Source organism: Thalassophryne amazonica, chromosome 3 (genome assembly GCF_902500255.1).
Source record: "Thalassophryne amazonica chromosome 3, fThaAma1.1, whole genome shotgun sequence".
Taxonomy (NCBI): Eukaryota; Metazoa; Chordata; class Actinopteri; order Batrachoidiformes; family Batrachoididae; genus Thalassophryne; species Thalassophryne amazonica.
This window is the reverse complement of record NC_047105.1, coordinates 38,227,054-38,251,031: the sequence shown is the minus strand read 5'-3', so window position 1 is coordinate 38,251,031 and position 23,978 is coordinate 38,227,054. Positions and strand designations below refer to the sequence as shown.

The 23,978-nt window shown below is 40.8% G+C and overlaps 1 protein-coding gene across 1 annotated transcript in view; it reads left to right on the top strand.

Moving 5' to 3' along the window:
* The window catches only part of LOC117506558 (cadherin-22-like), a 766,928-nt gene that overhangs the window by 624,909 nt on the left and 118,041 nt on the right, over positions 1-23,978 (top strand). The window contains exon 10 of the mRNA XM_034166074.1: positions 1,650-1,771. Within this exon, the coding sequence (XP_034021965.1) occupies positions 1,650-1,771 (122 nt within the window). The remainder of the gene's footprint in view (positions 1-1,649; positions 1,772-23,978) is intronic.

Genomic DNA, 23,978 nt, shown 5'->3' with positions numbered 1-23,978 from the left:
AGGGGTTCCAGCAAGTGTGAATTACACTGATAGTGAGCACTTCCCCTTTGCTGAGATAATCCATCCCATCTCACAGGTGTGCCTTAGACTGCCACTCTGAAAGGTGCAGTTTTATCACACTGCACAATGCCACAGATGTCGCAAGATTTGAGGGAGCGTGCAATTGGCATGCTGACAGCAGGAATGTCAACCAGAGCTGTTGCTCGTGTATTGAATGTTCATTTCTCTACCATAAGCCGTCTCCAAAGGTGTTTCAGAGAATTTGGCAGAACATCCAACCAGCCTCACAACCGCAGACCATGTGTAACCACACCAGCCCAGGACCTCCACATCCAGCATGTTCACCTCCAAGATCATCTGAGACCAGCCACTCGGACAGCTGCTGAAACAATCGGTTTGCATAACCAAAGAATTTCTGCACAAACTGTCAGAAACTGTCTCAGGGAAGCTCATCTGCATGCTCGTCATCCTCATCGGGGTTTCGACCTGACTCCAGTTCGTTGTCGTAACCGACTTGAGTGGGCAAATGCTCACATTCGCTGGCGTTTTTGAATGCACAGAGATACCATGACGAGATCCAGAGGCCCATTGTTGTGCCATACATCCAAGAACATCACCTCATGTTGCAGCAGGATAATGCACGGCCCCATGTTGCAAGGATCTGTACACAATTCTTGGAAGCTGAAAATGTCCCAGTTCTTGCATGGCCGGCATACTCACCGGACATGTCACCCATTGAGCATGTTTGGGATGCTCTGGACCGGCGTATACGACAGCGTGTACCAGTTCCTGCCAATATCCAGCAACTTTGCACAGCCATTGAAGAGGAGTGGACCAACATTCCACAGGCCACAATTGACAACCTGATCAACACTATGCGAAGGAGATGTGTTGCACTGCATGAGGCAAATGGTGGTCACAGCAGATACTGACTGGTATCCCCCCCCCCCAATAAAACAAAACTGCACCTTTCAGAGTGGCCTTTTATTGTGGGCAGTCTAAGGCACACCTGTGCACTAATCATGGTGTCTAATCAGCATCTTGATATGGCACACCTGTGAGGTGGGATGGATTATCTCAGCAAAGGAGAAGTGCTCACTATCACAGATTTAGACTGGTTTGTGAACAATATTTGCGGGAAATGGTGATATTGTGTATGTGGAAAAAGTTTTAGATCTTTGAGTTCATCTCATACAAAATGGGAGCAAAACCAAAAGTGTTGCGTTTATATTTTTGTTGAGTGTAGATAAGGGGCCAAAATTCAAAGAGGCCTTGGTTTAAAGCACTTGGTCACAAAGTTAAATTATCTGTCCATTTCCCTGTCAAAAATTGTTTCCATGTGAACCTAACCTTCCACATTGAGGCAAGCAGCATTAAAGGACTGTTTGAAGTAGTAACCCAGTGTCTTTTCCATGGTTTATTGTTTGGTTAATAAAGCAGTCATGTCCTTCAATGCCATCAGGATCCTACAGTTAGCAACAAGGCCTGTCTGTCTTTATTATATGTTGTTATATGTTATGGATTTGGCCTGTTTTACATGTCAAGCAATTCTTATGCAATACGTGACACTGCCACTATCATATTTTACACTGTATGGTTCAAAATGAGACAGAATTGATTAATATATTTACTTATTTTCTCTCCCACAGATAATCACACCATGGCTTCTCATTCAGCTGTGAGTATTCGTATTTTGGATGTAAATGATAATCCTCCTGAACTTGCCACACCTTATGAAGCCTCCATCTGTGAAGACGCCAAGCCTGGCCAGGTAAGTTCTTTTTTGTTTTGTTTTGTTTTTTGTTTGTTTGTTTGTTTGTAATACAAAATCAAAATCCAATGTGATCATTGTGTATTGATAACTTTGTACTTGTACATTCACAGTAAGGAGAATCAAAAGGGTTTATATGTTAACCAAGACGCGTTACGAATGTCATTTTTCTGTCATTCGTGACACATTCCTGACATTCTTAATGTGACTTAACGCATCTGAATAGTTTTCTTAATAGTGCGTGTTGGTGCGTGATATTCTTGATATTCGTGGAGCGTGTTTTTGCCTGTCAAAAAAATCGTCCACGAATGTCACACATCACCCTCATTTTGTCTCACGTCGTGGAGGTCGCAACTGAGCGTATTTATCCGTCTTGATGAGTATTGATCCTTAATAGAACGTGACAACATTCGTAGTGGTTCCTGTGATGGTTCTTGGAGCCCAAACTGTCACGCGTTATTACGAAGTGACACGGAAACTGTCAAGTTTTGACATGACTTATAACGCGGCGTCACATTTCACTGCGCGCCACGACGAATCAGTTTTCTGTCATGTGCGCACAATTAAACTCGGCTCCAAATGTCGTTCCATGGTTCCTGCTGAAGCTCCTCAGGATGCTCCTGCAGGTGTTCCACCTGCTGTTGTAACGGGAGAACGAGTCTGAGCAACCAGAGGAGCAAGAGGAGACTCATGTGCAGCCAGACATCTCTGCACCTCCTCCAGTCCTGTGGAGGAAGAACTGTGCGCACAATTAAACCCTGCTGCATCGCATTCAGTTTGATTGCTGACACCAAGTCGGCTAAAAGTCTAATTTCAGTGCTCTTCAGCGCGCTCCTGCAGGTGTTCCACCTGCTGCATGTGCCTGATGCCGCATGAAGCTACACATCTGGCTCTGTCCGTCTCCTCCTCCTCCTCTCTGTGCCACTCCATTGCACAGAGCCCAACTACGCATGCAGTCACAAAGTTCTTCTGAAAAACTGGAGCGATCTGAATTCGGTTGGATGAATATGGGTGTGTGTGGAGACAATTCACCTCTTTCACAATGTGACAGAACTTAACGATGCGCTGTTACGCGCAATAGCGCGCAACAACACAGAACACTATTCTTGACCATGTGTAATGATTCCTGGTAATTCTCCAGCAACACGTGCCACTAATCGTAACGTGTGGTAACAGGTTGCAGCAGTTCCTGAGGACACATGACGCCTCTGCCCCGAATCATCACATTCGTGATCAGCGGCCAAGAATGTGTACTTCGTGGCATTCGTGACTTGTTGCCGTTATGTGTAAATGCAGCATTAGGGTGTAGCAGGACTGAACCCAAAGTGCAGACAGTGTCCAGACAGGTATAGAGGAAAAACAATTATTTACATATGATTTATTTACATTTATATTGATTTATTTACCATATGCTGATGAGTCCAAAGGTAAAGAGCAGTCCAAACAGGCAGGAGCGCAGGATGAGAGTCAGCAGCAACACCAGGGCAAGCAGACATGAACAATATAGGAAAACTAAACTGGCAGGAACACAATGAACCAGAAAAACGCAGCAACTGAGGACAAATTTAAATAGTGGCACAAAGACAAGTGACAGGTGGTGTGATAGGGACTATGAAACAGCTGTGAGGGAGAACTGGTGACAGAGACACACCTACAAACACACACTGGGACTGTCAGAGACAGAGTGAAACTAACCACAAAGAACACTAGGGGTGAGTTGAACCTAAAACACACCATAAAAAACAATCAAACTAAAGGCAAACCACAAAGTAACTATGTGCAAAATCAAGGTAGAAAGGCAGAATAATAACATGGAACTCAAGACTAAACTCTGGCTAAATGGTGTAAAACTAACGAACAGATAAGACTCGGACAGGGGACAGACCACAATGGCACCTAAGATAAGGACATAAGACACAGACAGGGAACAGATCACATGCAGGGTTGTGATGAAATTACGTCCACTGTTTATGATTGTCATTACATTTTCATCATGTTTCACTTTGATATTAGTCTTCAAATGTCTCATTCCTCCAATATGGACCTCCCCCTTCTCCCCACAAACCATCAATGTTCCTGATTATTTTCTTTTTCTTAAATTTCTTCACAGAAAGAAGGGTGTAATTCACTGGACAACTATTAGCAGCCATCACAGTAAATTTCATGAAACCAGTTTTATGAGGCAATAAATTACAAGTGACTCATCTACTGAATAAAGAGTATACATATAGCACTGATGAAGTGAGAACAGCATAAAATATACACTATAAATTCCAATACTGTGAAACAAAAACAGTGAAATGAAAATGGAAGATAGGGAGGATGCACATGTAAAGTTATGGCAAAATGTAACATTTATAGCAATGGTGCAGCACTGCCAGAGAAAAGTATGATATATTGAAGTCGTACTTTCATACCTTCATGAGACATCCTGAGAATTGGTTACTTGGGCAACTTTTTTGGATCCCTATGAAGTTGCTGGACATTATCCTCAGCCTAGGTACAGTGAATACTGCATTCAATAGGGATCCCAAAAAGTTGCCCAAGTAACCAATTCTCAGGATGTCTCATGAAGGTATGAAAGTATGACAACTTTTTAGGATCCCTATGAAGTTGCTGGACATTATCCTCAGCCTAGGTACAGTGAATACTGCATTCAATAGGGATAGGTTCTGGCTACCACACTTTAGAATTTTGGCATGGACTGGGTGTTGGGTATGATTGTGGAAATCAGCGGATTAGGCATCTTTGTTGGCAAGAAAACATTTACTGATGTTGATTTTGCAGAAGATGCTGTGCTTTTTATTGAATCAATGAATGCCCTTATTACAGTACCTGAGAAGCTAAGTGAGGAGATGCAGTGTCTGGATTTCTGAAAGTTTTGGATCAAGACTAAGATAGATATAGGCTTTCAATAACTTTTTGGAGTCTGCAATCTGAAGTGTATCTGTATCCAGTAGAAGTGTTGAACTTGTAGAGACATTCATTTATCTCAGCAGTGGCCTTCATTTCTCTGGGGCCTCAGCCTTAGAGATAAAAAAAAAAGACCTCTGGGAAGAGGCTATGCAGTCATGAGGTCACTGAACAGATGTGTTTGGTGATATCTACGTCGGAGGGGAACAGAGGTTCAAGGTTTTCAGGTCCTGTGTTTTCTGTGTTATGGTTTTGAGACTTGGATGCTAACTGGAGGCCAAAGGTGACGACTTGATGTGTTTGGTATCAGGTCTGGTTGGAGGACCCTTGGGTAGCACTATTATGACTTTGTGTCAAATGAATGGCTACTTAAGGAGATGAAGATGGGGGAGGTAGTGGTCTAGTGGTTAAGCGTTAGGCTTAAGACCAGAAGATCTTCAGTTCAAACCCCAGCGTGCCTGGAAAATCACCAAGGGCCCTTGGGCAAGGTCCTTAATGCCCAAGTTCCTCCCGGTGTGTAGTGAGAGCCTTGCATGGCAGCAGTCCCGTCGCCAGATCTCAGTCTTAAGGGGGCCTTATGAAATCCACCAGGTCGGCACCACTATTAATAGCTTATTTTTGCTTATTTTCACTATTCACGCAGCCCTAATCCCTCACAATACTCATCACATTAACCATGATCGGACCAGCGCTCTCTCTCTCTCTCTCTCTCTCTCTCACACACACACAAACAAACAAACACGCACACACATGTTCGCACGCACACACACACACACACACACACACACAAGTACAAATAACGTATTAGATCACACGCAGCATCTCGAACTAAACAAACAAAAAAACACCACGGCGGGTGCATTTCAAAGCAACCAACAGAGGGGTCACAGTCGCAGTAGTACCAATTGCCAACACACACACACACACCTGTGGTGGATGCTGGTCCTTCAAGGAGGGGAAGCTCAATTTCGGCCTACGTCATAAAATGTGTCGGTTTATTTATACGTAAATTCTACCCTCCGTTCCTTTTCAAGAAACAGTACATTTTATTTGTTACAGCACTTCCAGTCAGCCAGCTCACTTTATCATACCAGGACAGCTGAAAAAAACCTGTTACTTTTCCCCACCTTTTGCACCAAATTAATCTGAGTTGATCGGCCCTGCTTTTTAACTCTGAGTTTTTCTTCGTAAGGAGGACTATCAAATGGCTTCGCCAAAATCCGGTCCACAACATTCAAATTGTCTGCCATTATGTGCAGCTTGCTACCTAGCTAGCTCGCTTGGCGTGAGGCTAGTGTGAAGTGTGTCCGCCTGTGAGTGCTTTGTGACGGTGGAGGGGCTCAGCAGCACCCGCTGCTCGGTAGGGACAGAAACTGCGATAGAAGTCAGAAAGAGTGATAGAAGTCAGTCTCCAAACACAAGCAGCTACAAAAAAAACCACACCAGAAATAGAAGCTCGATTTGTCACTAGTCGTTTTTAACAAAGAAAATGCCGCTAAGAGGATTAGGAAAGTCTCCGGTTCAACTCAGAACAGAATGAAAATTAAAAAATGCTCCCACGGATGTTTACACCAAAAGATCGCTGATTTGCTCATTTCTCTGTCAATCAAAAAGGGATTCAGCCTCAGACAGATCATCCAATCATCATGCAGAAGCTGAGCGTCCGGGCCAGCCCACTGCCCCATAGACACGCTGAGCATCTGATGAGCGGGACAAAGCCCAGCATTTATCCAATGACCTGTCTCGTTTCGCTGCACTCTTTGCTTCGCTATTGAACTCTGTGGACACTCAGCGTCAACACTGTTTAAAGCACTGTGAAGCTGCGGGTTTGAGTGAGAGGAAAGCCGCGTCGTTACCACTGATAAGAAGCTGATTCTGAACAAAAGATGAGCGCATTGTAGCGCATATTTAGTCAGTGACATGTACACACAACAGTATATATTTGATCACTTATTTTTTGACAATTTAGGAGAAGCTGAGCTTCCCTTGCAGTCTTCGAGCAATCGCCTCTGACACACACACACACACACACACACACAATAAAAATTTGGACCTACTTTGAGTAGAGTGCCAGCGCTGTCCTCTCTTTCGTCCACCCTGTGTCAGTACAGGATCCACGGAGGTAGAAATGGGTCCAGGGTTTTCTTTGCCAACGACATCATGTGTTGGTTTATCCGAAGTTACCGATGTTGGGGTTTTAAACCAGTTACGTATATCCACATTTAGGAAAGCACAAAAACTAGCTTCTGTCTGCTGGCAAAAACTCACACTTCATTTCCCCCCATAAACGCAGTAACTGATTGTTGCTGGGCAACACTGACGTGATTACATACGTAGACAAACTTTCCAACAAACTCACACGGTTTTAATATATTTAATGTCTTAGTGATTATGCAACACTGGCCATTTTAACCCAAAGCAAGTACAATAAAATTAAATTAGGATTTTATTTATCTATTTATTTATTTGAGATCTGTGACTGTGATCTGGCTTGGGTGGGCGGGCCGGGACGGGCCCAAGCATATCAGTGGGCGGGCACTGCCTCCTAGGGCCCGCCCATAGCGACGGGTGTGCATGGCAGCACCCTGGCATCAGCGTGTGAGTGTGTTTGTGTAAATGGGTGAATGTGAGGCATAATTGTAAAGTGCTTGAGTGTCTGATGCAGATGGAAAAAGTGCTATATAAATGCAGTCCATTTACCATTTACCATACATTGAGCACATCAATTTACATTGGGCCTCATGTATCAACGTTGCGCACTTGTGGCGTAAATTTACGGTGTAAATTTGAAGTACACCAAAGTTGCCGTGACATGTATCAAGCAGTGCGCACCTTCCCATTTCCAGTGTACGCCTGACGTGACCTTGATAAATGCGGCGGGTGAAAACAATCGTAATTATAATAAACACGCCCATAAATATTCAGACTCCACTTCAGACACACCCTCATTTTACGACATGGAAGCTAGGAAGACGGCAAAGAAAAAGAACTCCACCAATCACGACGCGTGCCAAGAACGTCAAAAGCGGCCGTCGTATCAATTGTCTTTTAGTATAATCAAAAAAGTGTTACAGTGGTCCCTCGTTTATCGCGGGAGTTACATTCTAAAAATAGACCGCATTAAGCGAAGTCCGCGAAGTAGTCAGCGTTATTTTTTACAATTATTATAGACGTTTTAAAGCTGTAAAACCCCTGTAAAACCACGTTATACACTTTTCTCAATCAGGCATGAACATTTTCTCACTTTTCTCTCGTGTGTAAACACTCTCAAAGTTCAAACCTTTGTAGAAAAATAAGACCAACCTGTTTTCAGGCCCAAACATTTGTTTGAGAAATAAAAATAGAACGTTTTCGTATAAATAATTATGATGGCTTTTAGAACTAACGAATTTAATTTTAACGATCAACCTACGAGGTTGGACACATAAGAAATTATTAATAGTGACTCACCAGTATTTCACAGATCGCGCCTCTGCGTCCTGACGCTGCGCCTTTTTCCACTCACACCTGGCTGCAGGTGTCTGTTTCTGAGTGTCAAACACAGTTATGAGTAGCTGTTGGCGCTCTTTTTTCTTCTGGGTGAGAAGATTCTTATAAACAGACACACAGAACACAGAACACTGTAAAAAAAAAAGGCATGCAAAATTGGGCTAAAAACTCCGTGAAACGACGAGGCCGCGAAAGGTGAACCGCGTTATAGCGAGGGACCACTGTATTCTCTTTTCACATATCAATAATTCTTGACATGTGGATATTTGCTCGCTCAATTAATAAGACACGCCAGATTTCTTTATTCTTAAAATGTATTTCTTTATTTATTTTATTGTGACAAATGAATGGAGAAGACAAAACCTGATTGCAACACGGGCGAACTGAATGACAACACTACAGTTGTAATTATCAGTTTCATTGTCTAAAACGATCACACCACATAAAGTTAAGCTCAGTGCTGCTCTGGCTCCAGGCTCTGGAGAAAAAGGCACGCAGCGCTTTCTTTACAGTCAGCGCTGTGGCCACGGATCGTGCTCCATAGACCAGCAATCTCGCAAAAGCGGGATTTGTATTTATTATTATGTAGTATAATCAGGAAAGTGTTATTTATGTAACATATGCATTGATTTGTATAATGGCACTGTTTATCAGGCCGATCATATTCATTTTTATGTGGATTCCAGCGCTGGTTCATTTTGGTGTATAATTTACACCACCTCTCGACCTGGTGTATATTTTCAGTGCCGTACGCACGTTGATACATGAGGCCCATTGGGCGCGATATTTGAGCGTATATGGGGTGTACTCCAAAACGGCTGCGCCACTTGGCATTTATCAATGTGGTCGTTCGCGTATGCTGCGCTGAAAATATACACCAGGTCGAGAGGTGGTGTAAATTATACACCAAAATGAACCAGCGCTGGAATCCACATAAAAATGAAGATGATCAACATGATAAACAGTGCCATTATACAAATCAATGCATATGTTACATAAATAACACTTTCCTGATTATACTACATAATAATCAATACAAATCCCGCCTTTGCGGGATTGTTATGGAGCACGATCCGTGGTCACAGCGCTGACTGCAAAGACAGCACTGCTCGCCTTTTTCTCCAGACTTCAAGCCTGGAGCCAGAGCAGCGCTGAGCTTAACTTCATGTGGTGTGATCGTTTTAGACTATGAAATTGATAATAACAACTGTAGTTTCATCATTCCCTTAATTCGTCCGTGCTGCAACCAGGTTTTGTCGTCTCCATTCGGTTGTCACAATAAAATAAATACAGAAATACATTTAAAAAATAAAGAAATCTGACAGATTAGGCGTGTCTTATTAATTGAGCGAGCAAATATCCACATGTCAAGAATTATTGACATGTGAAAAGAGAATACAGTGGTCCCTCGCTATAACGCCATTCACCTGTCATGGCCTCGGAGTCTCGCGGAGTTTTTAGTCCAATTTTGCATGCCTTTTTTTTTTACAGTGTCCTGTGTTCTGCGTATCTGTTTATAAGAATCTTGTTGCCCAGAAGAGAAAAGAGCACCAACAACTACTCATAACTGTGTTTGTCACTCAGAAACAGACACCTACAGCCAGGTGTGAGTGGGAAAAGGCGCAGTGTCAGGACGCAGAGGCGCGATCTGTGAAATACTGGTGAGTCACTATTAATAATTTCTTATGTGTTCGACCTCGTTCATTGATCGTTAAAATTAATTTGTTAGTTCTAAATGCCATCATAATTATTTATAGGAAAACGTTCTATTTTTATTTCTCAAACAAATGTTTGGGTCTGAAAACGGTTTGAACTTTGAGAGTGTTTACACATGAGAGAAAAGTGAGAAAATGTTCATGCCTGATTGAGAAAGTGTATAAACTGTGTAGTGAGGGGTTTTACAGCTTTGAAAAGTCTATAATAATTGTAAAAAATAACGCTGACTATGTCGCGGTTTTGCGTATTAGGGGTTATTTTTTAGAACGTAATGAGGGACCACTGTAACACTTTATTGATTATATACTACAAAACAACTGATATGACGGCCGCTTTTGACGCTCTATTGGCACGCGTCGTGATTGGTGGAGTTCTTTTTCATTGCCGTCTTCCCTTCTTCCATGTCGTAAAATGAGGGTGTGTCTGAAGCGGAATCTGAATATTTATGGGCGTGTTTATTAGAATTATGATCGTTTCCACCCGCCGCATTTATCAAGGTCACGTCAGGCGTACACCAGAAATGGGCAGGTGCGCACTGCTTGATACATGTCACGGCGACTTTGGTGTATTTCAAGTTTACGTCGTAAATTTACGCCACAAGTGCACAACATTGATACATGAGGCCCATTGTGAGGGAACATCAGCTATAACATTTAGACTATTTGCTACATTTCTTGGGGCTTGATCCACCAGGTCTCTCAGCAGTGTCAGTTGTACACTGAATTACTCCCCAGGTGAGACCCTCTCCAAGCGCTCCCCCTCCCCATTTTTTTTTTTTTTTTGCACAACAGCTTTTTTTTTTAATTATTTGATTATTTTTTTATTATTATTTTATTTATATATATTTTACAAGTGCCCCTGAATTTGCAATTGAAATTGACATCATAGACTGCAGGCTACAATATAACTCTTATACAAAATATCCATGAACTGCAATTCTGAATAAAGATGCCCTTACACGCTAAATGTCTGTCATTAGATGCTTTTTTAAATCTGTCTTTCAGGGAGGAGCAATTAGTTCTTTGATTAAGGTGCATTTTTGTCTCAGCATTTAGCTTGAAGTTTGTAAATATTAGGCAAAATGTGTAAATATTTAGCATTAATGAATCTGCAAAAGTTTTAGGTTTGACAGACAGTTGATCATGTAGTATTTCCATTTTTTCTCCTTAATTTTTTGGTCTTTATTTGTCTGTCAAAAGAAAATCTGAACTGAAATGTTCCCATGCCAATGAAATCAAATATCATTCTTTTTCTCTATCCAATAAACCAGTTAATTATGAGGATAAGCCTCATTTTAAATTTTATTATTATTATTATTATTATTATTATTATTATTTTATGTTGTCAATGCACATGACAATAAAAAGAGAGTTTCTAGCTGCTGGAAACACAATATCCGGTCTAAATTTAAAAATCCGTGAAAATAATCCTTCACCAACTTCAATACTGAATTTCATTATATGATGATGATATTTTAGTTTAAGTTACCTAAAGGTCTTAGTGGGACTATCACTTTTTTGAGTTAAGATTATAAAATTATCATTTGCAAAATTTAATCTCCGAGTGAAGAACAGGTGTGAGTGAGGAAGAAATTGTCACCAACAAAAATCGTATGTCATCACTCAGCATCTTCCAAAGTGTTACATTAGAAAAATCAAAACAAAAAAGCGCAGTACAGTTGCTTCCAAACTTGTACAAGGAGTGTGATCATCATTAAAAATGGACAGTCATTAGGGCATTTTATTGTCCTTACATAATCAACAGGCCCTGAGAGAAGTTGAACCCAATTATCTTGTGAAGTGCAAAGGAATATTTAAAGAAGCAAGGCTTGAAAGTGGGACTTCACAGTGGCTGCTGCCTTTACACATGTAATGAGGCTCGGGCCTGTCCTCCCCTTGATCCACACACTCTTAACCACTAAAAGGCCCCCTGTGCCTCTGAAACACCACCGCATGTGCCTTTCTAGAACATCATCTGCCCTGATCTCCTTCACTCCTGCCTCGCTCTCACTCCCATCTGCATAAGCCCACATTAACCTTCAGCTTTGAATAACAGAGAGATGATTAGGCTTCAAGGGAAAGAGAGAGAGAGAGAGAGAGAGAGAGAGAGAGAGAGAGAGAGAGAGAGCGAGAGAGAGAGAGAGAGAGAGAGAGAGAGAGAGAGAATAACATCGCTGGTTCCCAGAAATGCAAAAAGACCTTTAATGCTTTCATTATAATGAAGGCTGTGAAATATTTCACACTGTAATTATGGGCCAAAGAATGGGACATCAAAGTGCATCCAGGACAACATGACATTTGTGTGCAGGTGGTGGACAAATAACAGGGGCTTTGAGAGTGTTGGTCCTCACCTATTTACTTCTATTCAGGCATTTTGTGTGTCGAGCTTTGTTTGTTCTCTGTATAGACACTTTTTGTGTGTTTTTGTGAGGATCTCTGTGTGACGTGGATGGAATGAATATGTGCTAGCCTCGGGTCAAAGGCTTTGTAACACTCATTTTCAGCCTCAGGAGGGTGCTTAGGGTAAACACTTTTCCTTCGCAATTTTATTTTTAGAATAATAGTACAAAAAAAGACTTTCAGGAGTTGTCTGCTATTTCATCTCTGCCTTTGAGAAATGGAATGGAGTTCTCTGACGAAAACATTTTGGGTTCAGATATTTGCCTTGTGGTCGCAATGGGACCCCAAAGGCGGATATTACAGCAGTTTGTTGTTGACTAATGGATAGAACCTTTTGTTGATGGCATTTTAGCACAAACAGAAAAGTGAATGAGTGAAATGATAGCCTTCAACATATACCCGCTCAATATTTTGGAAAAAAAATCTAACTATGCAGGTGAAACTGAACTAGTACATATTGTAGTAATAATCCAAATATTCCTCAACATGTTTAACTTATTGCTTTATTCAACTTCTTCAGCATTGTGAGACATATTTTCTTTGCAAATTTTCTATAACTTCAGGCTCAGTGGATGACATGCATTAGTTATTATAGATGAATTATATGAAAACTGCTTGTTTTAATGCCTACCTTGATGACCAATTATATCAGATTTAATTATAGGTGATTTGACAGATGGAAAGTAAACATTTTAACAAAGTTGTATCACATTTCCTTAAAGTACACAACATATATTTTGCTCACAACATGTGCAGTTCTATCCTTCAGTGAAAAAGAAAGTATCAACATATTTTAATGTTATACTAGAGGACCGCATTAGAAATAAGTGCTTTTGTTAATGTGTTATCCTTGGATTTCTTTGTTTGTTGTATCTGTATTGGTATGAATTTTAACAAATAAATCCATCCATCCATCCATCCATCCATCCATCCATCCATCCATCCATCTCACCCCATGTCTGAGGTCTTTAGTTTCTTTTCTGTGCTAAAAACAAAGAAACAAACAAAAAATCTCATTTGAAATTTTCATTGACAAGATTCTATCCTGCCATTGTCTAAAACATCTTTGTGAGATACTAATGTACTTCTACAAATGTTCAATATCAGTAATTTATTCATTTGTGCCATTCATGGTCCTTTGTTTGAGTGGTTTCATGGTGTCTTCAGGAAACCCGTGGAGGTCCTGCAATATACAAGAGGGGTTTTGGAATTTTGAGGGCAATAAATGATACCACTTTATTTCAAAATCTATCTGCTATTGATAAATTCATACATGCATTAATTTCTGCAACACAATTAAGTTTAATCTCAATTAATTAATCTCAATTTAATTTAATCTCAATTAATCTCATTGTAATGCAAATTACAATGACAATAAAGGCGATTCTGATTCTGAACTAACAGCACAAACTGAATTTAGGTGTTATACATCTTTTCCGGAGGCATGGTGGCTTAGTGGTTAGCAATGTTGCTTCACAGCAAGAAGGTTATGGGATCACTTCCCAAGGGTTCATGAGCTCCCCCCGCTTGCTCCGGCTTCCTCCCATTTCCAAAGTCATGTAGGTTAGATACACTGGTGACTGTAAATTGATTATACACTGTAAGCTTTAATGTTCAAATGAAATAGAATAGTTAAATAGAATAATTAAATAGATTAAGTACTGTAAAGTCAAGGTTACAAAAACATTCTACTTACTTAAATTCTTCAAGTTACACAAATTTTAAATATTTAAGTAAGTAGAATGTTTTTTTTTTTTAGCTTTACGTTACAAGTTATTCCAAGTTACGTAAACTTGAAATATTTAAGGAGAACATAAAAAAATAAAAATAAAATTTGTGTTTACAATACTTAATCTATTTAATTAATTTGAACATTCGGGTTTACATGTGGATGAGTTTGTCTATCTATATGTGGCCGTGCAATAGACCCGAGTCCTGTCCACGGTGTACCTTGCCTCGTGTCCTGGGACTGCTGGGATAGGCTCCAGCCTCCCTGTGACCCTTGATTGGAATAAGTGGGTATAGAAAATGAATGAATTAATGTCTTTTGGATTCAGAATGATATTTAAGTTAGGACCACTTTATGAAAAGTTCTGAAAAGCTTTATTGCATTGCAAAAAGTGATATTTGGTGGTGTGGCTGCTCTGGGCCCACCCTACTATTCTATGTGCCACATGGAAAAGCCTATGGGCAGGATGAACACAACTCCATGTGCCTCCATGGAAAGGTTACAGCAGGGAGGGCAGTCACAAGGACCCCAAGCATGAGGAACAGAACAGAGCAGGCTGCCATGACAACGTAATGACATTGATTATGCCAGACTGCATACAAAAAAAAAAAAAAATAAACATGAGGCACTGTGGAGGTAGTGGGTTACACTCAGCTTGCAAAGGAAGCTGCTATGCTATGCCAGCTGAGGAAGTTGAAATGCGGCATTCTGTGATGGATGTGCCATTTGAAAGCATATGAAAGCCTGACTTTGTGGCCTGCCTGGACTAATGCTATGCTCAGTATTTAAAACTGCCATATGTTTGATTTCATCGTGTTTTCTGGTCAGGATAAAGATTTTCAGTCATCCAAGATGAATGTATCTGGAATATTACTCTACACCAGCTGGACTGAATACAGCTTTATTCACTGAAGTCAGTTGGATGCATGTCAAAATGTCTTGAAGAACGTCTGAAACTAGCCATCTGCTTGTCATAGCAAGGTGATATATGAGCATTGTCTTGCTCTATTCAAGTTGCCGGGGGTCCTCAACATTGGGGCACTGGCACACTGGATCATGCAGGAGACATGTAGCACATAGATAAAATGTCATAACTGACATTCCCCCCAGTCCAGGTGCTCCACCTCATATGTGTCCTCCTAAATAATCATTTGTTTGACACAAACTCATTCAGGCGATACCCAAGTCTCTTCTGAAGAGACCAAGCACCAAAGCCATCCGGTCACTGCCTTTGAAGAAGAAGAAGGACTGCATTTTTATAGTGCTTTACAATAATGCCTCACATTTACTTCCCCTGCCAAGGCTGGTACCTATTTTTATAGCTAGGTGGACTGAGACAGGTAGCATGATTGGGATTCATATGCTCGTCTACATATTGGCATACCACCTCCTTAAACACTAAACTACCCGCTGTTTTGGGCTTCAACGGCATTACGTTTTCTACCCTATGTTTTGCTGCCCCTAGTGGTGAACAAAAGGGAAGCAGAGGAGGCACCGACATTCTGCAGCACAGTTGTAAAAACCTAGAGGGCCCCTAGGCATTAATGAAATATGTATTTGAAGGTAAGCAATGACACTTTTGGCTTATTTTGGAAAATTAAAGTCTCCTTTAAAGAAAAAAATTGTATTTTGCTCCATCTCACTGCCCTAAATTGAATTGTTCCATATTAAAATGTATCATCCCTGAATTGTATCATAGCTTATGCATCTAGATACATGTCACATGTTTCTATAAGGGAGAGATGCACACCCTTAATCTTTGCTGAAATCAACAATGGGATGTTCACCCCATATTGGTGTCACCAATTATTTTTAATGTTTCTGATAAAGCTGCAACCCTGTGCACTTATGTTGTGTGGACTTCCACTGGAACAGAATTAATACAAGGCAGAAATGGCACATTAAATCATATTTCATTGTCTCGTTATGTGAAACTGGAGGCTGCATCGACAGCAGAAACAAACCCTTATCTGACACCGCAGCTGAAGGCGGCACATATTTTGACAGGAGTGGGCTTCAATTTACAATGCTACAGTTAGTTTTATAAAATAAGGCCACCACAATATAAAAGTCAACTAGAAAGTGTCACTTTACGTTTAAAACATAATTTTCCATGCAGTTTAAGCTTCCTTACTGGTGTTAGAGATCAAAACCCACATCTGATGGCTGTTACTGAACATGTTGAATTATGCTGATGCCAACTGTTTGTCAGCATGCTCTTAATTATTCTGTTAATGAAGTTGCCAAAGGAAGAGCTGAAGGAATAAACATCATCCAACAGATGTTTGCATGAGGTTCCATTTTGTATCACTTCCCGTGAATGTTGTTAATTCATTTGGAAACATGAGCAGGGTAAATGAGAATGATTAAGTTCCTTTTTATGTCACATGGATATATATAAACACCTGGGAAGGCACACACACACACACACACACACACGAGTGGTTATAATGATGCCATATGGTTTGCAAGGTACCAGTAGGAGGGCAGTAAATATCAAAATAAAAACTTTGTTTCATCTGTGGTTCGTCTCATCTGGGGAAGTGGTTAAAGAGGCATTGTTTTTGGCAAGTGGATTGGTGATTTGATCTCTCAACTGGCAAAAGCCAGGTTGTTATGCTGCTTTGCTGCCACAAACATTCAGGTGCACCACGTTCAAAATGCTGACCTTGTTTCATCTCTCGTGTCATTCATAGTTCATGACTGGTCAGTACAGTCATGGTGCATCTTAACCATTTTACATATAAACTCGAGCACCGCACTCGTAGAGTGCAAAACTCTGCCGACATTAGTTTCCAATTCCACAAAGTTTACATTGGAAAACAATAAATAAATAAGGTTCATGAAAATACTGTACTGTTAGAAGTGTCTTTTCACACACATCCTGGTGTGTGCGCTGACAGGACAGGGGGCGTGGCTGGCTGCCACAGCTGTTGAGACATCTCTGGTTCTGGACATCACAGCTGCAGCACACATCCTGTGTTTTGACGGACACGAGTGTGTATGTGCTCATGTGGAAATACATAAAAACATAACAACGGACCACCAGTCTGTTTGGACACGCAGCAGGTGATCTGAATGTCACATCTGACAGGATACGCATGTCGGGCTGTGAGCGGCGTGCCGCAGGACCAGGAGAATCCAACAGTGTGACAAATACGCCACTTTCAGTCACATATCAGCAGAAATGCATTGTACCAAATGCCGCTTGGTCAGTTATCACAGCGCATTTAAAAAAAAAAAATGTTTATCTGCTTATTGATTTTAGCCATTTCACGCTCCTATTACAAGACAGTGATTGTAGTGCAGTGGTAAAATTTCTGTCTGGTAATCAGACTGTGTGTATTCAAATCCTGTGAGTGGCATTTTTTTTTTAATTTAACCAGGGTTTTTAACCCTTTATCTACGGCGATGGTGCCCACGCCATATTTTCCATATGCATATTTTTTTTTACCATAACTCCGCCATAGTTTGTCCAATCTGAATGATTCAAAGTGCATTGTTAAGCTAACACCAAGGGCTTTCCAGTGATATATGGTGTATTATGGTAAACATATGCCTGTGATGTCATAATGCAGAGGAAAAACACGGAAGTTTCACAGTAGTGCGGTGCTGATTCTCATTACCGTACGTTCTCATGTAAGCCCTCAATCTGAAAAATTTCAACACTGACAGCAAGCCAAGAACCTGTGCTTTCCAACAGTATGCTATATGTTGCATATATTATGGTAAAGTGCGTTTGGTGACTTTTGAAATGAGGGAAAAGTATGAAAAAGAGCGCAAAACTGACAGAAAAGTACAGAGACAGACAGCAAACATAAATGTAGTAATTTTTGAGGAAAAGGCAGGGTGTTAGTGTCATCTGTGAAGGTGTGTGTGTGTGTGTTTGTGTGGGTGTGATGGCTCCATCAGCCACAAGCCACTGCCCGGTGCCAACAAACAGTGGAAACCCACCTTGCCAGCAATCCACAAAGGGGTGGCGTTCTTGCAAGGTTTGCAAGAGGTCAGTCTGCTGGATGTGCAAACTTTGTAAAATTGGCCTCTGTCTTCAGCCAGACAGAAACTGTTACAAACAGTACCACACAGACAATGGACTGATGTAGTTTAGATCTAATTTTGATTCTTAGTTATATATTTGTATATAGTTTGACACTTTATTGTTTTATTCATATTGTATAATTTTGCACAAAATGAGTGATCAAATGAGTGATTTATTACACATTTTAATAATACAGATAATAATTGATATATTTATATATAGTTTTGCACTTTGTTGTTATTCATATTGTTTGGTTCTGCACTTTAAAATTGGTTACTTTTTGCATATTTTCGCCTTGCAAAATGTTTACTTTTGCACTGTTTCTGCGCTGTTTCTGAGTTCTAGACACACAAAATTAATTATTTTGATTGTAAACACTTACAGCTTCCTGTTAAAAATGTGAAATCCAAACTTCCTTTACATATCATTTTTCGTTTTCAAGTTCGTTTTTGTGTTTTTTCTCATTTTAAATGCTAAAACTTACAAATAATGTGTATAAATAGTTAATCAGGTGTAATATAATTGAAATTAAGGTACTCTTGGAAAAGGGTACCAAAGCACACAAACATAGAACATTATTTCTTAATTTTATTGCTATAATAAAAAAATTATAACCAATCGTCCATTTATAGCCTCAGTAGGTAAAGGGTTAACCGGGGTTCTGTATTACGTCCTCTTTTATGTATTATTTATATCAACCCAGTGATATTCAGTAATTTTACAGCTGGTTTTAATTTTATTTTCCTCCACATCAGCGGCACGATGTGGCACACCTCGTCCCATGGAACACAGTGCGAGCAGCTGCTGCACCTCGCACTGTGTTCCTGCTTTGAAGACACCGTTGCATGCAAGAGCCGTCACACTGGCATCGTGCACACCTGCCCATCGGCGCAGTGTTTCATGGCTTGCTCAAACGAGCTCTACCACCGTGAGTCACCCTGAGTTATATGTATTCACACTATGTGTGAAGGGGCCCTAATTTAAATTAGATGTGATCAAATGTCAGAAGTATGTAATTAGTTCATGCACTTGAAGCATTTTTTTTTTTTTTTTTTGGTGTTGTCAGGTTTTTTTTTTTTTTTTTAGTTTCTGAATTCTTTTTCAGATAATTTTCACAAAACATTGGTTGTCTTTGCCATGCACAATTTGTCATTGCTTTTTGGCACATGGTTTCCGACTGATAATAATAACCTTTATTTAACCAGATAGAATCCCATTGAGAATGAAACCTCTTGTACAAGGGTGACCTGGCCAAGAAAGGCAGCAGCCCGGGTCATGAGAGTTAGGTAAACATCATCATAAGAACATTAATGACAAATAGAATATAAAAAATCCAATCATATTTGTCATAATAAAGTGTAGCAATGGAAAGTCTAAAACAGATTTGAAGTTAGAAACACTGGCATTGTGCAAAAGAATTCCGTTCACAATCTCTTATAATGGAGCAGAAGATGTTCAATGAGGTCCACCCAGACAGTTTCAATTTGGATTTAAGAGCATTCCGATTCGCCTTATAGTCAAAGAGGGCATGCCAGCTTTGGCGTACAACTCACAATGGTGGGTGAGGCAGCTAACTGGAAATCTGTAACTTCAGATGTAATCTGCATCAGGTCTGGATCCAACTTTGTCTGTCTCTCACTCAGTCTCATATATTTCATTTCTTCCAGATTTGTCATTTTGTACAAAATAAATTCCCTCGCTTCCCTAATCGCCCCCCAGAAACCTTCATGGATACACTTCTCCGAATCAAAACAACACAAAATCCCTAATGTCAATCTTATATGATATAATTTTTAAGATGAACCCGACCTTCCTGAACTCCCTGAGGGCTGTCTGGGACCAGGACCTCAGGATCACAATCTCTGACGAACAATGAGATCGCATACTTAGTCTAGTCCACACCTCCTCTATATCCACTAGGCACAAACTTTTACAGTGCAAGATCTTACACAGGAGCCACTTCACTAATGCAAGATTAGCTAAAATCTACCCAGACAGAGTTGACTCTTGCTACAGGTGTCAACTGTCTCCACCTGATCATATGCACGTTTTGGTCGTGCCCCAGACTTATTGACTTTTGGAGTGCCATCTTCGATACATTAGGAAAGGTCCTTCGTTGTACAATGAACCCTGACCCCCCTTGTCGCTCTTTTTGGATTGCCCCCAGCCTCAGGCTGGTCCAAATCCTCACAACACATTATTGCTTTCACCACTTTGCTGGAAAGGAAGCTTATTCTGCTTAAATGGAATCACTCATCCCCACCCACACATAATAGATGGATTCAAGAAATTTTAAAATGTGTGAGACTGGAAAGGATCAGATTCTCCCTTAAGGCCTCTATACAGGCCTTTCATAAAACCTGGCAGCCATTTTTACATCATATAGATACCTTACATATTGATGCTGAAAACCAATGAAATACTCGTATTGACCTCTTTTTTCCTTTAAATTATGAGTATTAGTTATCATTCCAATTTTACCCCCCCCCCCCTTGTCTGTCTGTCCATTACGTCTCTTGTGGTGTGAATGATTAGATCGAGTGTACTGTTGTGTGTCAGGGAAGGGGAACTTGTCCCCCAACGCAACAACATCTTAACAAGATTTGCTTAACAACGTCTTAATGTAGATATTGTCTACTGTAAAAAGGTTAATCACATTCTGAATACGTCCGCTGTTTGATATCAGCAACATCCTTGTATCTTTTTTCTGTACCCTTCCCTCAAATGGAAAAATAAATAAAAATAATTGGAAAAAAAAAAAACTTTGTCCATCGATAAGGGATACAATCCTACATATGAAATATGAAAGAAATTAGATTTTTGACAAAGTTATGAATTTTTCAAAATTTGTTCAGCGTGAAAGATAGGGATTTTTCTAATTTTCCAAGATTTTTCATGCAAAACAGACATGTGTCTGTGGACCCCAGAGGGTTAATATGCATATTCATCACAGTGCAATTTGATCTCTTGGAAAATGGCGGGCATGAACAAACAACTATTTGTATTTACATTAAAGCAGTGACAACCTCCTAATCCCAGTAGCGATATACAACAATAAAAAGCAAAAGTGCCTGCACATACCCAGCTGTACACTCTCCACGCAACCTTCACTGTCATACTTATGTCAGTTCAGCACTCCGGTTACTAAACTAATGAAGAACGCTCCATTTCCTTCCTTTGTGTGCTGTGCTATGATGCAGCCTTGTTCACAGTGTCAGCTTTTCAGCTCAGGTCTAGCTTTTGGTGGAACCACAGAGAAAATCAGATTAACCTAAGCATTTTAACTGTGCTTCGGTTTGATTCCATTTGAGAGCTGGCAGCTTTGCCTGTTTTGTTTGTGTTTAGAGGCACAGTATATGTAGTGGGAGGTGTAAGGGTTGGCAGAGACGTAAATAAAAAAAGTGCATGAGATGGGCTAAGCAGCTCTTGCTTGGGGACACAGTTCAAGCTGCGGCTATGACAGAAAGTGTTAAATAGCTTTTCGCCTTTTATTTACGAGGCTTTCTCGAGGTATTTTCATGTAGGGAGAAAAATTAAAGGAGAGTTTAACTATCAAGGACTGAGGCTGAGAAATATTTGCACAAGCATGCTGCATGCATGCTTCCTGGAAAACAGTACTAAAGTTCTGTCTATGCATACACACCGTGCAGCCATAACATCCTTGCACTATCTACACCTAGGAAGACCAGATGTCCTACTTTGTGCCCCAAATTGAGATAGTTGCCAGTTGTAACTGACAGTCAGGCTCCAGTTTTTAAATGCGTGTCTCAATTTATGGCACGAAGTGGGACATCTGGTCACCCTAGTAGAAACACATGTTGTGATCTTCTGATACTGAAGTGAAGGTGACCTGCATACCCCACCTGATTATGTCCCTGATCCTCTCATGGCTAAGGACCAGAACACCTGTTCATCACCTTAATCTGATGCAGTAGTGGAGTCAACAGGCCCTGATTATAACATGGCAGTGGTGTGTCTAGTTCTTGGCCAGCTATTAAGGTATCACCACCTGATACTGCCTCAGTAGCATACTCCAGATGGCCACCACCTGCTCATGCTTTGACAGTATCCACCGGATGGCTGCCATATGCTGCTACCTCAGTGGCATTTTCCTGACAGCTGTCATTTCCTGCTTTCTTGTGACATCTCTACCCACTTTCAGTCACATGACTGGCCTCCTGAATGCTCTGCCTGGGTCTGAGCTGACCTCTTGAATTGTCTTCCTTATTTCAGCAGCCTTGGAACCCACTTTCAGCCCTCCTTTGCTTTCTGGGACAGAATCCTTGTTCTTTTGAAGGCTCCCAGCTGTATCTCCAGATGACTCAATTTGGCTGCAACCTTTAGGTTTCCTTTAAGCCATCTCAGCTCTGCACTGGGCTCCAGATTGTCCTCCAGATGTCTTGGATGTGCTGTGGACAACAGTTTTCATTCTAGATGTCTCCACTCTGCCATGGCCTCCCAGCTGCCCACCATCCATCTCATCTCTGCTCTGGACTCCAGGTTGTCCTCCAGACATCTTGGCTGTGCTGTGGGCAGCAGTTTGAACTCCAGATGTCTTTGCACTGCTGTAGCCTCCCAGCTGCCCTCCAGCTCAGTCCAATTTACTTCATTTGTATCGCTCCAATTCACAACAATGCTGCCTCAAGGAGCTTTACATGAGTAAGATCTAACCTTACCAAGCCCCCTGAGCAAGCATACAGGTGATACTGGTGATAATGAGGAAGAAACCTCAAGCAGACCAGACTCATAGGGGTGATCCACTGCTTAAGAAATTCTAACAGTTACAAGGTTTTTACAAATTTTACATTTCTTAACAAACAAAAGAAAAAGAAACAGAGAACAAAAACAGAAAACAAAAACAGAAGAGAAACAAAAACAGAATCTTTAATTGAAATTAAAAAGCAGTCTATCTTAGGTCTTTAATCTCTGTATGTCCAATTCCAGAACAGGTAGGCCCCAAACATGTAGCGCTTCCAGTCACTGGTGCAACAGGCAAGGCATCCCGAGGTCAATTCAGCATCCTGAGGTGCAGAGCCAGCATCTGTTGAAGGTCTCATCAGTGCCTCAGGCAGAGAGAAAAAGAGCAAAATCAGTCAGCCAGAAATAACTGCACCAAAGCCATTAGTTCATCAGCCATAGGTCAACAGGGAAGCAAAGAGATTACTCTGGTGGTCAGCAGCAGCTAGCCCTGTGCTTCACTAACAGACCCACATTTTTGATATAGTGAGGCCGAGATCCATTCTGTTGCTAATAATATGAATTAACAGGAGAGTAAGCATAGGCGTGGGTTCTCCCTTTGCACTTGTGTCTTTCTGTTAATGGGTGTGTAACTTTTGTCCGCCTTGTTTTCCTGTTCTGTTCACACTCACCTGTTCCTCATCAGGGAATCACTCACCTGCCTCCAGTTCCTTTATCACTGTTATACTAATATCAGTCCCTAGGTACTTTGCTCAGGGCTCAGTCACACCAGGAAAAACAGTCGTCGGACACCACAGCATGACCCAAATCAGTGCAATCATGTGGAATGGGTGTGTTGAAAATGGAAACCAGATTTGTAGTTAGTTGCATTGTCAGATGGAAATAAAATGGCCAAAGACAGAGTTTGATGATGTATCACCTGCACAGGGCCAAGTTGGCAATATGCATGCAATAATACAGCAAATAACGGTGACAAATAGGGCAACAGTGCAAATCTCTTGCTGTCTGTTGCTAATCTCTTGCCTTCTACACATAACTATCATCTTGAGCGTATTTATTCTGGCAGATTCAGATTGAACCCAGTTGAAAAAAAACATTTTGATTTATTGTGTGTGGCACAGGTGAATGAAATAAATAGAAGATTAATATGTTATATTTGTATGTTCTCACTATTTTGTTACCACGTGCATGATCACTCGCATTCCAGATCCGCTTTGTTATTAG